The sequence below is a fragment of the Hemicordylus capensis genome, chromosome 1, assembly GCF_027244095.1.
Source record: "Hemicordylus capensis ecotype Gifberg chromosome 1, rHemCap1.1.pri, whole genome shotgun sequence".
Classification (NCBI taxonomy): domain Eukaryota; kingdom Metazoa; phylum Chordata; class Lepidosauria; order Squamata; family Cordylidae; genus Hemicordylus; species Hemicordylus capensis.
The window spans coordinates 187,923,818-187,939,609 of NC_069657.1; the positions used below are offsets into that span (position 1 = coordinate 187,923,818).

At 43.9% G+C, this 15,792-nt stretch overlaps 1 protein-coding gene across 1 annotated transcript in view; it reads right to left on the reverse strand.

The window, feature by feature from the left end:
- Positions 1 to 15,792, reverse strand: part of PLA2R1 (phospholipase A2 receptor 1) — a 107,272-nt gene that overhangs the window by 65,975 nt on the left and 25,505 nt on the right. The window contains exons 12-14 of the mRNA XM_053299248.1: positions 13,690 to 13,799; positions 10,831 to 11,000; positions 166 to 383 (exon numbers count right to left, since the gene is read on the reverse strand). Coding sequence (XP_053155223.1) covers positions 166 to 383; positions 10,831 to 11,000; positions 13,690 to 13,799 — 498 coding nt within the window. The remainder of the gene's footprint in view (positions 1 to 165; positions 384 to 10,830; positions 11,001 to 13,689; positions 13,800 to 15,792) is intronic.

A 15,792-nucleotide genomic window follows, 5' to 3' on the forward strand; every position in this document is an offset into this window, starting at 1 on the left:
TTCAGAAAATTTGCGTACAAAACAAAACGGGGATGTTTTGATTCGGATACAAATCAAAACAAGAAAATTCCAAAATGCACACCCCTAATGATGATAATAGTACTGTAATAGATTCCTAGGTCCAGTTAACTGGAGTTTTCAGTGAAATCTTTGTGCCTTCTTCACCTTGTAGCAGTTGAGCAGATTAGGATTTGATTCCCATCCAAACATACAAGATATAGAAGGTTCTTCAAAATGTGATTGTTCAGATTTAGGCTCATGTTCTTCATGAAATTTGGCTTCTTGCTTGCACAGTGACATAGCCTTGAAACCTGTACAGTTTTTCACCTCCCAAACACCAACAGGCTTCTCCTGTCGCATAACAACACACCCTCCAGGATGCCCTACAATGAAGGAATAAAATGCATTTAGTAATTAATTTTATTTTTCATTTTGATTATCCTGATTTTGAGGGAAGGCCTGTTAATGTTATCAGGCATCTGGAGCTATCTAAAGAAATGTCTTTTACCAGGAACTTCAAAACCAAAACAAATTTACGAGACTGAGCCCATCTCAATCCAGTTTCTAGTCTGGTTTTATTATTTATTTATTTATTTATTATTAAAACTTTTATACCGCCCTTCCAAAAGGCTTAGGGCGGTTTACATTAAAACACCTTAAAATCAGTTAATAATTAAAATAAAAATTATAAAACATAACAATGATTAACAATTAAAAACATCATAAAACTACAATTAAACAATCAAACAATTTAAAAACAAATTTTTAAAAAGCTGAGAAAGCCTGGCTGAAGAGATGTGTTTTCAGGTGTTTTCTGAAAATTGCAAGAGATGGGGAGGATCGTATCTCAGCAGGGAGTGCATTCCACAATCTCGGGGCAGCAGCCGAAAAGGCCCGTCTCTGTGTAGCCACCAAACGAGTTGGTGGCAACTGGAGACGGACCTCCTCAAGTGACCTCAGAGGCCAGTGGGGCTCATAGCGAAGAAGACGCTCTCTTAGATACCCGGGGCCTAAGCTGTTTAGGGCTTTATAAGTAATAACTAGCACTTTGTATTTTGCCCAGAAACCTACTGGCAGCCAGTGTAACTCCATCAACAAAGGAGTAATGTGGTCTCTCCGAGATGACCCAGAGACCAACCTGGCTGCCGCATTCTGGACCAACTGAAGTTTCCGGACTACGTACAAAGGAAGCCCCACGTAGAGCGCATTACAGAAGTCCAGTCTGGAGGTTACCAACAAACGTACCACTGTTTTGAGGTCACTGATCTCGAGAAACGGGCGCAGCTGGCGTATCAGCCGAAGCTGATAGAAGGCACTCCTGGCCACCGCCTCAGCCTGAGAAACCAAGGAGAGACGTTGATCCAGAAGTACTCCCAGACTGCGAACCTGTTCCTTTTGGGGAAGTGTGACCCCGTCTAGAACAGGCAGATCAAAATCGTCTCTAGAGTTCTGACCCCGCACAATAAGTACCTCCGTCTTATCTGGATTCAGCTTCAGTTTATTCTCCCTCATCCAGCCCATTACTGCTTCCAGGCAGGCATTTAGGGAGGATATGCCAATTCCTGAAGAAGTTGACATGGAGAAGTAGATCTGGGTGTCATCAGCATACTGGTAACACCCAGCTCCAAATCCCCTGATGATCTCTCCCAGCGGTTTCATGTAGATGTTAAAAAGCATTGGAGAGAGTATGGAGCCTTGAGGAACACCATACCTAAGCTCAGATTTTGAAGAGCAACAATCTCCAATCGACACCATCTGGAATCTGTCCGAGAGGTAGGAGCGGAACCACTGAAAAACAATGCTTCCCACCCCCAACCCCCTCAGACGTTCCAGAAGGATACTATGGTCGATAGTATCGAAAGCCGCCGAGAGATCCAAGAGGACCAACAGAGTCACACTTCCTCTGTCCATTGCCAATTGGAGATCATCCATCAGGCCGACCAAGGCAGTCTCCACCCCATAGCCCGCCCGAAAACCAGTTTGAAATGGGTCTAGATAATCAGTTTCCTCCAAGACCGCCTGGAGCTGAGAGGCCACCACCCTCTCAATTACCTTGCCCAGCCATGGGAGATTGGAAACTGGCCTATAATTGCTCAACTCTGAGGGATCTAACGCAGGCTTCTTTAGAAGAGGTCTAATAATTGCCTCCTTAAGACAAGGAGGCATCCTGCCCTCCCTCAGAGAAGCATTTATGATTTCTACCAGGCCGCCTACAACAGCCTCCCTGCTAGATAGAACAAGCCATGTTGGACAAGGGTCAAGAGGACAAGTGGTAGGCCTCACCGCTCCAAGCAGCTTGTCCACATCCTCAGGAGTCACAAACTGAAATTGATCCAGCCGAATCGTATAAGAGGGGTTGTCGGACACCTCCAGTTCAGACATCAGATTAATTGTGGAGTCTCCATCTAGGTCGGCTCGAATCCGAGAGATTTTGTCTGCGAAAAATTCATTAAACACACCACAGCGGGTAACTGATGCTTCCAAATTCTGGTTCAAGGGAGAGGGAGCAGATACTAGTCCCCTGACAACCCTGAACAACTCCGCTGGACGTGAACTCGCAGAGGCAATACGGGCAGAAAAGAACCGCTTCTTTGCCGCACGTATCGCCTGAGCATAGATCTTTAAATGTGCTCTATGTCGTAATCTGTCAGATTCCAGTCGAGTTTTTCTCCACTTGCGCTCCAGTCGCCTACCTTGCCGCTTCAGCCCCCGTAGATCTTCCGTATACCAAGGGGCCAATTTTGAAGCAGGTCGGAGGGGACGCTTAGGAGCAATCGTGTCTACTGCCCTGGTAAGCAAGTTGTTCCAGTTTTCAACCAGGGCATCAACAGGATCACCTGCAGAGCCAACATTAAATCCCTCCAAGGATCCTTGGAATCCTACCGGATCCAGTAACCTCTTTGGGCGGACCATTCTAATAGGCCCCTCGCCCCTGCGGAGGTGGGAAGTGGTTGTAAGTCCAACCTTAACCAGATGGTGGTCCGTCCATGACAACGGGGAGATCGAAGGAGTCCCCACCCACGGAGCACCACCCTGATCAGAATAAAAGACCAAATCAAGCGTGTGACCTGCAATATGCGTCGATCCAGAGACCGCTTGGGATAGGCCCATAGTCGTCATGGCCGCTATGAATTCCTGAGCTGCCCCAGACAAATTGGTCCCAAAATGAACATTGAAGTCCCCCAGCACCAAAAGTCTGGGAGACTCCAACGCAAGTTCCGCGACCAAGTCCGTGAGCTCAGTAAGGGATTCCGTTGGGCAGCGGGGCGATCGGTACACCAACAGAAGTCCCAATCTATCCCTGGTCCCCAAACTCAAGTACACACATTCGATATGGTCCGATACCCTAACAGGGACCCTGGTAAGGGAGATGTTATCCTTATAGACCACAGCCACTCCACCTCCACGCCCACGTCCCCTCACTTGCTCCTCTACAGAATATCCTGGCGGGAGAAGCTGGGACCAAACTGGACCACTAGCCTCCCCCAACCAAGTCTCAGTAATACACATCAGGTCGGCCCCTTCATCCATGATCAAATCATGGATGAGTTCTGATTTATTTTGGACCGACCTGGCATTGCAGAGAAGCAAGGTAAGGTTATGTGGGATGTTGGCAGTGCTCCCCGATATCAAAGAGCTGGCAGGAGAGCCGGAAAGGGGGACAGCTATTAGATTTCTGACCACCCTTCCCCCGGAACAGCCTGCGGACCTGCCAGCGTTTCTTCTTCTATTCCCCACCACCACAGGAATAGCTGCCCCACCTTCAACGAAGGCATTCCCTGGCTCCCCATCTCCAGACAAACCCCCACACATTACAACTTCAACCCAACCTCAGCACAACCTAAAACTGATTGAACAGAAGCCTCCCTCTATACAAATGGTTGGACAAAGTGTCCAGCCCTCGCCTTCGTTTCTCCCCCGAAGTGGCTCCCCCAAAGGGGCAACCCCCTTTGGTGTCGCCCCTTCGGTGGCGACCCCGCCGCCACTGGCAGTCTTCCTATATAGGCTGAGCAGTAAGCTCAGCAGGTGGAACCAGGAAAAAAACTGCCCACTCACCCTTACAACCCCAGTCCTGCAAAGCCTCTCCACAAGCAGTCCTGGGAGAAGCAGATGGCAACCAGGGAGGGCAGAAGAGAAGAGGCAAACACCCCAGTCTCTCACCCTGGGGGAGATGAAATCCTCTTCTCCAGCAGGCTTCTGGGGGCTTTGGCTACTGGCAGTCTTCCTATATAGGCTGAGCAGTAAGCTCAGCAGGTGGAATCAGGAAAAAAAACTGCCCACTCACCCTTACAACCCCAGTCCTGCAAAGCCTCTCCACAAGCAGTCCTGGGAGAAGCAGATGGCAACCAGGGAGGGCAGAAGAGAAGAGGCAAACACCCCAGTCTCTCACCCTGGGGTTTTAGACTGAAGAGAAGAGGCAAACACCCCAGTCTCTCACCCTGAAGAAGAGAAGAGGCAAACAGAAGAGAAGAGAAGAGGCAAAAGAGAAGAGAAGAGGCAGAAGAGAAGAGGCAAACACCCCAGTCTCTCACCCTGGGGTTTTAGACTGAAATGGCCTTGGTTGCACTCACGGGCGAAATCCATTTGGAAAAAGATTATGGGAATATGGAGTTTTCTAGACAGCCATTATCTTGCCTTTCTCCCAGCTCTCCCTGTTGGGCTCTCATGCAGGATCCAGATGCCATACATGGACTTCTGAAGAATCCCATTCTCTGACCTTGCAAGTTCTGGCTCTAAGGTCATAGCCATGAGGTCATGGTTCTGAGCACCGCTTTAGCACTAATTCAACAGCCCCACTGGCTGGCCAGTGCTTTCTTTCCATCTCGTTTCCTGATTACTTTAAAGTAGGTATGCTCAGTTTGTGACCACAAAGCCAAAGCTCCAAAGGAGAAAGAAGAGGATTCTTCAGAAGCCCATGCACGGTGTCTGGATCCTAGATGAGATCACAGCAGGAATATTGTGAGAGCAGAAAAACAGGTGAGATAATTTACTGTCTAGAAAAGCCCCATGTCTTTCTTTGTTCTCCTTTCAGTACCATTAAGCATGGTATCCTTCTAGACTGCTTATCTGTGAACCACTTTACATGGAGCTGGTTTTGATGACTGCTCAGAAAATACAACTGGTGAAAAATATAGTAGCAAGGATCCAAAACTTGTACTAAAAGAAGAGAATACATCGCACCAGTGCTTAAACAACTACACTATTTACCAATGGATAATATTCAGGGCAGCTTTATAAGAGGGAGCAAGAACTCCGTCCTCACTAGACTAACTGCTGGCAATGTTTGGTGTAGTGTGGGTGGAGAGGGAAGCAATTTTGCTTCTCTTCCCTCTCCGGAAAAGCCCTCGTGGACACCTTCCTGGATACATAAAGGGCTTTTGCAGGGAGGAGAGAGAAGCAAAATCGCTTCCCCCTCCACTCACACTATGCCAAGCCTCATCCACAGTGAGTTTAATTGCTTTCTGCAGGGACAGAGCTTCCACTCTGCCCTCGTAAGGCTTCACAGAATGTCACCCAATATGTTTCTGGGAACAATTGAAAAAGCTGTTTTTGACTAATAAACCAATAAAGCTCTAAACAACTTGGTATAGGGTTATTTGAAGGCCTGTTTGATCCCATAACTTGTCCAGATATGTTTCAGAGGTCCTGCTCACAGTGCCCCTTCATTCCCAGGTGAGGTGGAGGAGTAGGAAGAGATGAAGTCTTTTTGTGGCATCTTATCTCTGGAAGTTATTTGCTCTGGCCACCAGGGCTGTCCTTAGGGCAGGGTGACCAGGGCAACTGCTGGCACAGGCCCCACTCTGGGCAGACTGCAGTGCAGCCTGCCCTTCTCTCTCTTCCAGTCCCAGCCACTTATCTTTCCCCACAGCCCAGCTGGAGCCAATCTTTTGTGTCTTTGTGCAGCTTGAAAGGCTCCAAGGCAAGCTGCTAGAGCTCCATTTCTCTGCCTCTCAGCTGATTGGTGGGTAGGTGGGGCTTCCAGAGAGGCCTCCATGCAGGCCTGCCCGAAGCTCAAGAAAGAAGGAAGCAGACAGGCAGAGAGTGTCCAGCACCAGAGCTCTCTGCAGAAACTCTGCCCTGCCCAGCCCAAGTAATGGAGATGTGATGTGATTTCCTTTTTGTGGTTATTTCTCTCCCCCCCATGAATATTTAGGGACTGACTTGCCATAGGGCTTTGGTATTGAGCCACGGCCAGACTGGGGGCACTGAGAGGGCGCCGGAATGTATGTGGGGAGGGTGCCAGTTTTTGAGCAGAATAGGTAATTAAGGGTGAGAGTTGGGGCGCAGGGGTGCCGTGCGAGTAGGGCACACTGGGAATATTCCCTGTTGGCCTATGGGCTAGTCCGAGCCTGTATAATTGAGCAGAGATGTAGGGCAGGGTGGGAGAAATATGTATATTTAAATTGAAGTGGATTGGACAAATTGTTGGGCTTAAAAAAAATCCCATCCAAAAAGTCCTTGTAGTGGGTTGTTTCATGACAGAAAATTACAAAAATGTATGAAACTGAAGCCCCTCCCTTTAGACCATCATTCCCACCCCCATATGGAAGATTCTGCCCTTTGCCTTCATAAAAAAGGGTAAAACGTCCCTCTTTCAGTCCCAGCCTTTAGATCACCTGGAATGACTTGCCATGGGGCTTTGGTACTGAGCAGAGACTTAGGGCACGGTGGGAGGAATATGTATATTTAAATTGTAGTAGATTGGACAAATTGTTGGTTAAAAAAAAAAAACACCACCATCCAAAAAGTCCTATAAGTGGCTTGTTTCATGGCAGAAAATTACAAAAACTTCCGGAACAAAAAAATTATTTATTTATTTATTTCTGAATGCACTGCTCAAGTTGATTTGCAACCCAGAAGGTCTGAGAACTGTGAAGCATGTGTTGCTTCACACATTTTTATTTCTTTAGAAATGCATTATATGTCCAAGCTTGTTAGACATGTCCAAAAACTTCAGTCACACTATTTACACTGTGTAAGGCCTAGTCAGGTCACTTTTATATTGAATAAGTGCTTGGACAAGTTAGCCATATTATGTTGGTTAGATGCTTGACATGAGTCTGCTTGCTTGAGGCAGTTCAGGCCTCAACCTTGAGCCAATGCTGTCATAAAAGGTGGATTCCCAAATCCCACGCAATACGTCTAAATTAGATATCCTCTTCACGGTTCCATACACATACTCCCACCTTGGTGGAGTCCTGTTCTCCCACAATTGGTCCAAATTAGACATCCTTGACCATGCCAAATTCCCCATTCGAGCAACCTTCCATTCTGTCAAGGGCAGCCCCCACCTTCTCTCTTGTCTAATCTTAGAGACCCAGCCTGTCAACTCAGGCAAACTTCCTCATTTTTCACTGAAAAGCATAGTCTAAAAAGTAAGAGTAAGCTAACCACAAACATCACGCTTGAAAAAAATTGGTGCTGCCCAGACTCTGTACCTTTCGGTTCCCTTACGCACAGGCCACCTTTGACCAATGATATTAAATGCCAAGGGTATCAGCAAATTGAATTACATGCCAATTGGTCAAAACCCCTTTTGACCAATTATCATCAAGGAATTATGGAAATCAGTGTGTGGGTGAATCGTAGAATGGTACAAAAATCCCCTATTGGGATCCAAGCGAGGGAGACCGCTCTCTCCCTCAGGGAGGGTGGCTCAGGCATAGCACACAGGAGGAAGAAAGGAGGAAGTTGATCTGATCAATCAATTTGATGGCACCTAGCATCTAGCAAAAAGAGGAACAAGTCGAGGCTCCCTTGGGGTATAGTATATTGTGACCGCAAGGGTCTGGCTGTCCTGTTAGTGTCTCAAGGCTGTTAGTTTTGTGACTGCTTTGTGTGAAAGAAGTAATTTTGTTGCATGCTGTATGCTGTGATTCATCTGAATTTTGGTAAGAAAATTAATCTGTTTTGATTAAATATAATCCCTTCATTCTCCTCGTGTCTTCTTGAGTCTTGGGATTCTTGACAGCCAGGACCATCAAAAGAACTCATGGTCTCTATTAGTGTGAGGATTTTTGGAATCCTCAATTATTCCTGGTTGCAGGGATTTTGGGGCGTCAAAAATCTCTTACAACTGTATGTCATCAATCAGTATGATTCTGTAATGGTATGAAATGATAAGAAGGCCCCGCACATGCTGATTTGTCCCCAGCCCCACACTCACCTAGGGACGGCCCTGTTGGCCACCCTTTGATTATTCTCAGAAGACAACTAAAAATGATGTTTTTTTCATGAGTTTCCAACAGTTTGCAGCTGCTGCTAAACTGAATCGGCTGTTTGTTTTTATCTGTTTAATTCTACTGTGGTTTTATACTGATGATTTTATTTTATTGTTAGCAAACCTGGAAATCCTTGAGATTGAGAAGTGGGATTAAACATTTGAAATTTTAAAAACGGGCTTATCCAGATAGTGATATATTTGAACTTCAGTGCAAATTATGATGATAAATAAAATGAAAAATTCACGTCATAATGTAATATACTTATCGCCATCTGCTGGCAATTTTTTCAACACAGTTTGTCCACAGATTGCCATAGATTAACAGTAGATGATGTTAAGAATATTATACAACATCCTTGAACATTGTGTGGATTTCTCAATTTATCTTCATAATTTGCGCTGAAGCTGGAATATATCGCTGTCTGGAAGAGAGCCTAAACAATAAAACCTTTAATGGTGTCTGTCCATAAAAATAGTTGACAATGGCCTGTTCTGGTTCTATGTGCTTTGTTGTCTATTAACTAAAATAAAAACTTATGCTGGACAGAGAAAGAAAACTAATTCTAAATAAAATGAATTGTTGCTGCAGTCTCAAGATCCACAAAGATAGCATGGCTTTATCTAAATAACACGGCTTTACAGAAGAACAAATATTACTCCTTTATGGATCCTAAGGGATAAATATCATTACTTCTTTCATTGGGTTAGAAAAGCCTCTCCCAGCTGGAATACAAGGGAATGTCTGTATTACCACTACACTGCAGGTAAGTGGTAAATGAAAATTAAACTGGCCAGCACTTCATGTAAAGTAACTGTACAAAAACCTTTTAGAACTTTGGTGTAGGTACCACTAGGACTTTAGTATACATGGTGTAAATTGCACCCACTAAACTTATGCTGCAAAAAATACCTCTGTGTTTGGCCACTAAACTTATGCTGTAAAAACAACTCTGTGTTTGGCCATTATCAATGTGACACATCCTAGTGCCTTCTCCTGCCTTTCTCTCTGCCCACCCTGTCTGCTACAGAGATGATCACTTACTGGGAAAGTCAGTTTTCTACTGGGATGTAACAAGGATTTAGGGAACTGTGCTATAAAAATGATCTTTAGCAGTAATGCTGAGATGCACATGAAACTTGTATCTCTATTGCCACATTACAATTTACCCAAAAACTCTCTCCTACTGAGAAATTATAAAGTAACAGCCTAGTTGTCTTAAAGGCTGTGAAAGCACCAAATAACAGTGTCCCTGAAGCTTGTTAATATTCTCCCTGTACTTAACCAGTAGAGGTCACTGTTGAAGGCCAAAGAAACCATGCTCCTCATAAACCAGGCATGCTTGTCCTTCAAGTATATATAAAATAACAAGTCACAGAGCTGCAAATGATGCTACCTTAAATTATCACGCATTATCTTACAGAGGCCCCAAACAAAGAGAAATATAGAGGATGTTTGCATACGCAGCCAAGACTAGTCTAAGGAAGCCAAGCCCGGGCTTGGGTGATCATAAGAACCACCGGGATCATGCCCGATCCCAGCACCGCTTCAGCGGCAAACCTGCCTGTGGAGCCAGCCTCCTAAATGAGGTTAAGGGAGCTGGCGTTCCCTTAGCCCCATTTTCTCAGTTGTCTGTTCTGCTGGCAGCTTTTAGCTGGTGCTGAAAGGTTCTCCTTTCCCCACCCATGCTTACCTTACCATTCCGCTTAAGCACCACCTGTCACTGCTGGCATGCCCACAATGCACAGTGTACTAGTACGGTGCATTATGGGATTTCTGGTGCATTATGGCCAGGACGATGCATCCTGGCCCCTGACTCTCCATGCTGCCTGGGCCAGTGAAGGGTCATCTGAGAGTGCACCCAGCAAAGACTGACGGATCATCTGCGGGGAAGGTAAGTTTGAGCAGCCTTCCCCACTGCCCGCCCTCAAGCCCTTCTCACTGATCATGAGAAAGGGCTCATGGTCACAATGCTGTCTCATGTAGACAAATAGCAATCTTGCAGATGTGCAAAACCAAAATAACCAACACAAAATAAGCTTTATCAGCCTGCCAGCTGTGCAAATACCCACAACACAGTTTTAGTAGTGAGTCTAGCAAAAGTTCTTTCCCACAAGTAATTGCTACTCAGGTAAGTAAGGATATGAGCTGCTAACTATAAGAACAGATTCAGCAGATGAGTGTGGGGTGTGGTGAAATGCAGATATACCTGCTCAGATCTTGCTATGTATATCTAGCAAGAGTCTGCTAAGAAAGGAATGAGAACAGTATAAAAGATGAAAAGATCACCTGCTCTACCTTCTTTGCTTAAGTTTTCTAGCTTGATTAATTATATTAGTTGGGGGAAGGCTCTCCTTTCCTCAACCGAACTTAACTTACCATTCAGCTTAAGCTAAACAATTTTTTGACCTTATGGAATTTATTCAACTTCAATAAGATGCTATTAGGAAAATATTAGGAAAGTGTTAATTGTTAATGTTGCAGTCGGGCCCCAATTAAGACATCTTGATAATACAAATCATGCAGGCAGACAGAAAAGTCAGAACAGTGGCTAATTTGCCTCAAGAATAAAATAAGAATAAGAGCATCAATAAAAGATACAACTCACTTGGCTGATACTTGTTCCAGTTTGTATAGGTCATAAGATGGGGATCTCCATCTTCAGAAGGCCAAGTATATTCCCCGGTATTGTTCAGATCTTGTAGTGCTATCCAGAAATACATGTTATCCGTTTTCCCTATATTATGAATCATGCTGTTGAGAAAACTTTGTTCAAACCTTTAAGAAGGATAAGAATAAAAATAAAAGGATAAAAATTCAAATCACCAGATTCCTTATATCACCATTTAGTAGGCATTTCTTATTCATCCTTTTGATCAATGTAGAAAAGAAGTACTCAAAGGAAGCAGACTTTCCTAAGAACCACGTGATGAAGGTGAATACATTCCATAAGAACAAATTAAGCACGGAGGCTGAACTAACTGCAGTGGCACAAACAGTGGGCTGTCATGCTGAAATTAAAGCAGACTCTGGGTCCCACAAACAAGCTTGCAAAAGGACACCACTTATTTGGTCCTCTACTACAAGAAAAACGGCAATGAATGTACGACTGAGAGACCTTAAAGGCCAAGTTGAAGACAGATCATCCTGGAGAGAATCTATCTATGTGGTCACTAAGAGTCAACACCGCTTTGACAGTACTTAATCAATCAGTCAATCACTACAAGAAAAGCTATGTGCTGGATGTCATCACTGTGTCATGCTTGTACCATGGAAGATGCTGGTTTTAAACTGTAAGGCACTAAATGATTTGGCTTTAGACACCTAAGAGACCGCCTCTTTTCATAATTCCAATTATGATCCCTAAAATCAACTGCAAAAGCCTTTTTATTATCACTGCATCAAGTAAGAGCAATATAAAGCATGACTGGTGGCTGTTCTACAACTCTGAAACATACTTTATCTTGAGGTTTGTCAAGCTCCAGTCATAATTTTCTATCCGGTCAGTGGCTAACATGTTACGTTGACATTTCATATTAGTTCATGCTACTGCAGGCATCTAATGAAATGCCAGTGGTCTTGCACAAAACTGCTCTTGTGCAAATACTTAAACCACTGCACACACTCTTCAGGAGCACAACTTGCATTGTTTCTAATGTCATGTGCAATAGTTTAAGTATTTGCACAAGCACACTCTTACACAAGACCCCTGATGTTTTCTTAGATTCCTGCAGTGGCATGGACCAATTGGAAATGCCAGGGCAAGCCTGCATAAAAAGTCCACCATTGTGACACTAAAAGAACTTCTGGGCAAAAATCTACTGTTGCAACAAATCCCTCAATTATTAATTGTATTATATTTTATGTACTTCTTATGGACTAATTTTTAGATTGTAATATTGCTGATTGACATCAAAAACTAACACTGGGCTGGTGGTTTGGTGCAGATTTCCACCCATCTCCCCTTCCCATCTCCCCACTGTACCTCCTGAAAATATGTCCCTGAGTATTGTGTGATGCAAGCACAGAGGGCTTCAGAGAAAAGCAGAGATTGGCAACACCCACCAACACAGCGTTAGTCTGGATGTTAACTGCTGTTCTTATGAGGAAGTTAGGCTGAGTCTTTGTAGGAAGCATGGATTACACCAGAAACTTAGAGAGCTTGCTGGTGGCCTGGGAAGAGAATCCAGCCAACAGCCCCTCGCCTATGGCTGCACATGTTTGCCAGCCATGCCCTTGGAAGGGGCCACACAGCCTCTCTCTCTCTTCCCCAGGTCAGCACTTGTTTGCTGGCTGGGTGATTTCTTTCTTTTTCTCGTTCTTACTGCTTGGTTCACCAGCTGGGTGCAGGAAGAGGACAAGAAGGTGCCCTGGGGGAGGGGCAAGGGGGTGCTGTGGTGGCTCCTCAAACCCAGAAGCCCAGGGACATTTGACCCCCCCCCCTTTGTCCAACGGTGGCTATGCCACTGGATTACATATTTTGAAAACTGATTATTTATTTTTAAGGATAAGACAAACAGTTAGAGAGAGAGAGATTTGACACCATTCAAAGGAAACCATCAAAACTCAAATGTAGAATGTCCAGTGCACTCTGCTTACATGTCTGCTATAGCCAACCCTAACCCTAGCCCAACTTGCATATTCACATATGCAAAAATAGTTTTTCAGTTTGAGATTTAAGAACATAGGAAGAGCCCTGCTGGATCAGACCAAGGGTCCATTTAGTTCAGCAACTTGTTTCCAGCTGTGACCAACCATATCTTTCTGGGAAGAACCAGCATGGCATGAAGGCAATAACCCTCTCCTGCTGTTCTCTACCTTCTAGCAACTGGGATTTAGAGGAATACCACTTCTGAACCTGTAGGTTCCACTTAGCTATCATTGGCTAATACACATTGATAGACTTGTTCTCTATACACTTATCTAGTCCCACATCTTTTAGACATAATTAAACATTCAATACCAGGACCATTTAGGGACTTAATCCAATGAGAATAAAGTGCAGTGAATAAAAAAATGTCTGCTTTATTTTCTTCTTATTGTTTCCTCATGCTGTAAAATGGCCATTAAAGTACAACTAACAATCCTTACAGTTTACATTAAATAGCTGCCTGTGGAGTCAACGAGTACATATTTATCAGGATTGTTAGCAAGCACTTCACTGCTTCCTGCAAAGAAGATTCTGTAAATAAACACAAGAGGAATTAAAATGTCAGAATGCAGGCATGCATGAATATTGCCATGTCACTGAGCTATCCAGTTACAAGTAACTGAGGAATTCTATCCAGTTTTATCTTGATTTAAGTAATGACAAACCGAATGTTTGACTTTAAACAGACCTAGCAATTGATCTTAGATTTAAACCAGTATCATAATTGGTTATTTCATTTTCTACTGCAGTAGCACTGGAGAATTAAAATATCTTTTTTAAAAAATTATGTTTATATTGTCCAGTAAAATTAGCTACCTGCTCATTACTGTTGCAAGGGAGGGACAGTAATAGCCACTGGATGAATGTTCAAAGCTTCGAGGGGTTTTGTTGATATTGTAACAATATCCACCATGCCTTTCCCATCCCTTCAAAAAATAAACATTAGAGTTATTGTTATGTATAGTACACATATACATGCACATACCTGAACATAATTATCTGAAAGATGCCCAAATAGATTCTAGAGAGGTGTCCCCTCTTTGTACATCCACTTAACTATTAATCATGCAACTATAATGCCCATCTACATAAACAATGCAGATAACACAAACTGGTTAGCACTGAACCCTTTTAGGTCCCAGTGATTTCAGTGAAATAGTTGAGCATAGGCTTAATTAAAAGTGTCTAAAACTTTGCCTTGAATGGGATAACATTTTCATCTTGCAGAAAATTGTTAAAATTGAATACACATAGGATGATCCATATAGTTTTAAATACAGCATATGATACAGGCTCACATTCATTTTATTTTTCTAAACACTTGAAGAAGTGTGACAACTAAAGACACTTTAAATCAGCATCCTTGGAAGACAGGTATCCCAGCATATTCCAGACTGTTGCTGGCACTGTCATGACTTTATTCACTCAAAAATTCTATAATCTGAAACAGCCCCAAATTGAAACAGTTAAACTTAATTAACTGTATCAAATACATACTGAAATGTTACTGGAGACCCCTAAATTAATTGAAGTAGGCCTTGTGTGGGATTTCTGTTCAGTGCAGTACATTATAACCTCATGTTGCAATAACAAGAAGCCCATAACTGAATTAAATGCTAGCCTTTGCATATTTTAAAAGAGAGGCCATCCTTTTAAATTGAAGAAGGTGGAATTTACATCTGGCTGCACTCTGGTGATGATCAGATCTCAAGCCCCATAGGGAACCTAAATGCAGGAGGCCCAGAATGGAACTACTAAAGTAAAGGATTTGCAGCATTCAATCCCAAAAACCAGAATTGTGAAAGTAACTTCATATAGTAGTTTCTCAAACAACACTGATATTTTTTTTTTTTACCAATTAAGAGTTAAACATTATAGTTGCAGGTAATTTTTAATTTTAATCTTTGTAATAGAGTTCAATCCATTATTAACTAATAAAAATAATCATAGTCGTTCTATAAATGTTTAATTTAATCAACTATATCTCCTAGAGCAGGCCTGCTCAACTTAGGGCCCCCAGCTGTTTTTGAACTATAGCTCCCATAATCCCCAGCTACAGTGATTATGGGAATTGTAGGCCAACATCTGCAGGAGGGCCGAAGTTGAGCAGCCCTGTCCTAGAGAGACAGCTGGAGTGTGGGGAGCATGCCCACCTCACAACTGAGCTCAGGGGAAAGCAACACCACTCTTTTCTAACATCCCCAGACCACTAGGAGCTGGAAAGACTGGAAAAGGTTATGTATAATATCAGCACCTAAGTATACATATATACTGAAGACATGTACTTTACACAGGACAGAGTTCTACTAAAAAGCGACCCCCGCAACTGCATTCTGTGGTAGTACGGGGAGGGGGTGGAGCTATGCACCTGGCCCCAGAAACAGGCACGGGGCCTGACATTTTGGCTCCAAGGCACATGTCTTGTGCAGGCCAAAAGAAGCGGGGGAGCAGCTCCTTGAGCGACCGGCTCCCTTTCAATCTCTCTCAGTTGCTCAGGGCAGGGATCCTCAACGTTGGGCCCCCAGATGTTATTGGACTTCAACTCCCATAATCCCTAACCAAAGGCCACTGGGGTTTGGGATTATGGAAGTTGAAGTCCACTAACATCTGGGGGCCCAACGTTGAGGATCCCTGCTCTGGGGGCAAAGCACCCACCCCACCTTCCCGTTTCAGTGAGTGTTATCCGATCGCCTTTTGGGGCCAAGTAGGAATGTTTTGGGTCACACCTGATTGGCTGTGGGAGTGGCCTTTTTTCACCTACTTCTCATTGATGCGTTGTAGGGTTGTCATTGTTAGAAGTTTGATCACTTTCAGGTGAGTGCTGGTGGGGGTAGGTTGTTTTGTTCAGTGTCTGACTAGAGGACCATTTAAGGTGAGTACGCAAGCCTAGGGATAGCCCTTGCAGGTTTTGAGGCCCTT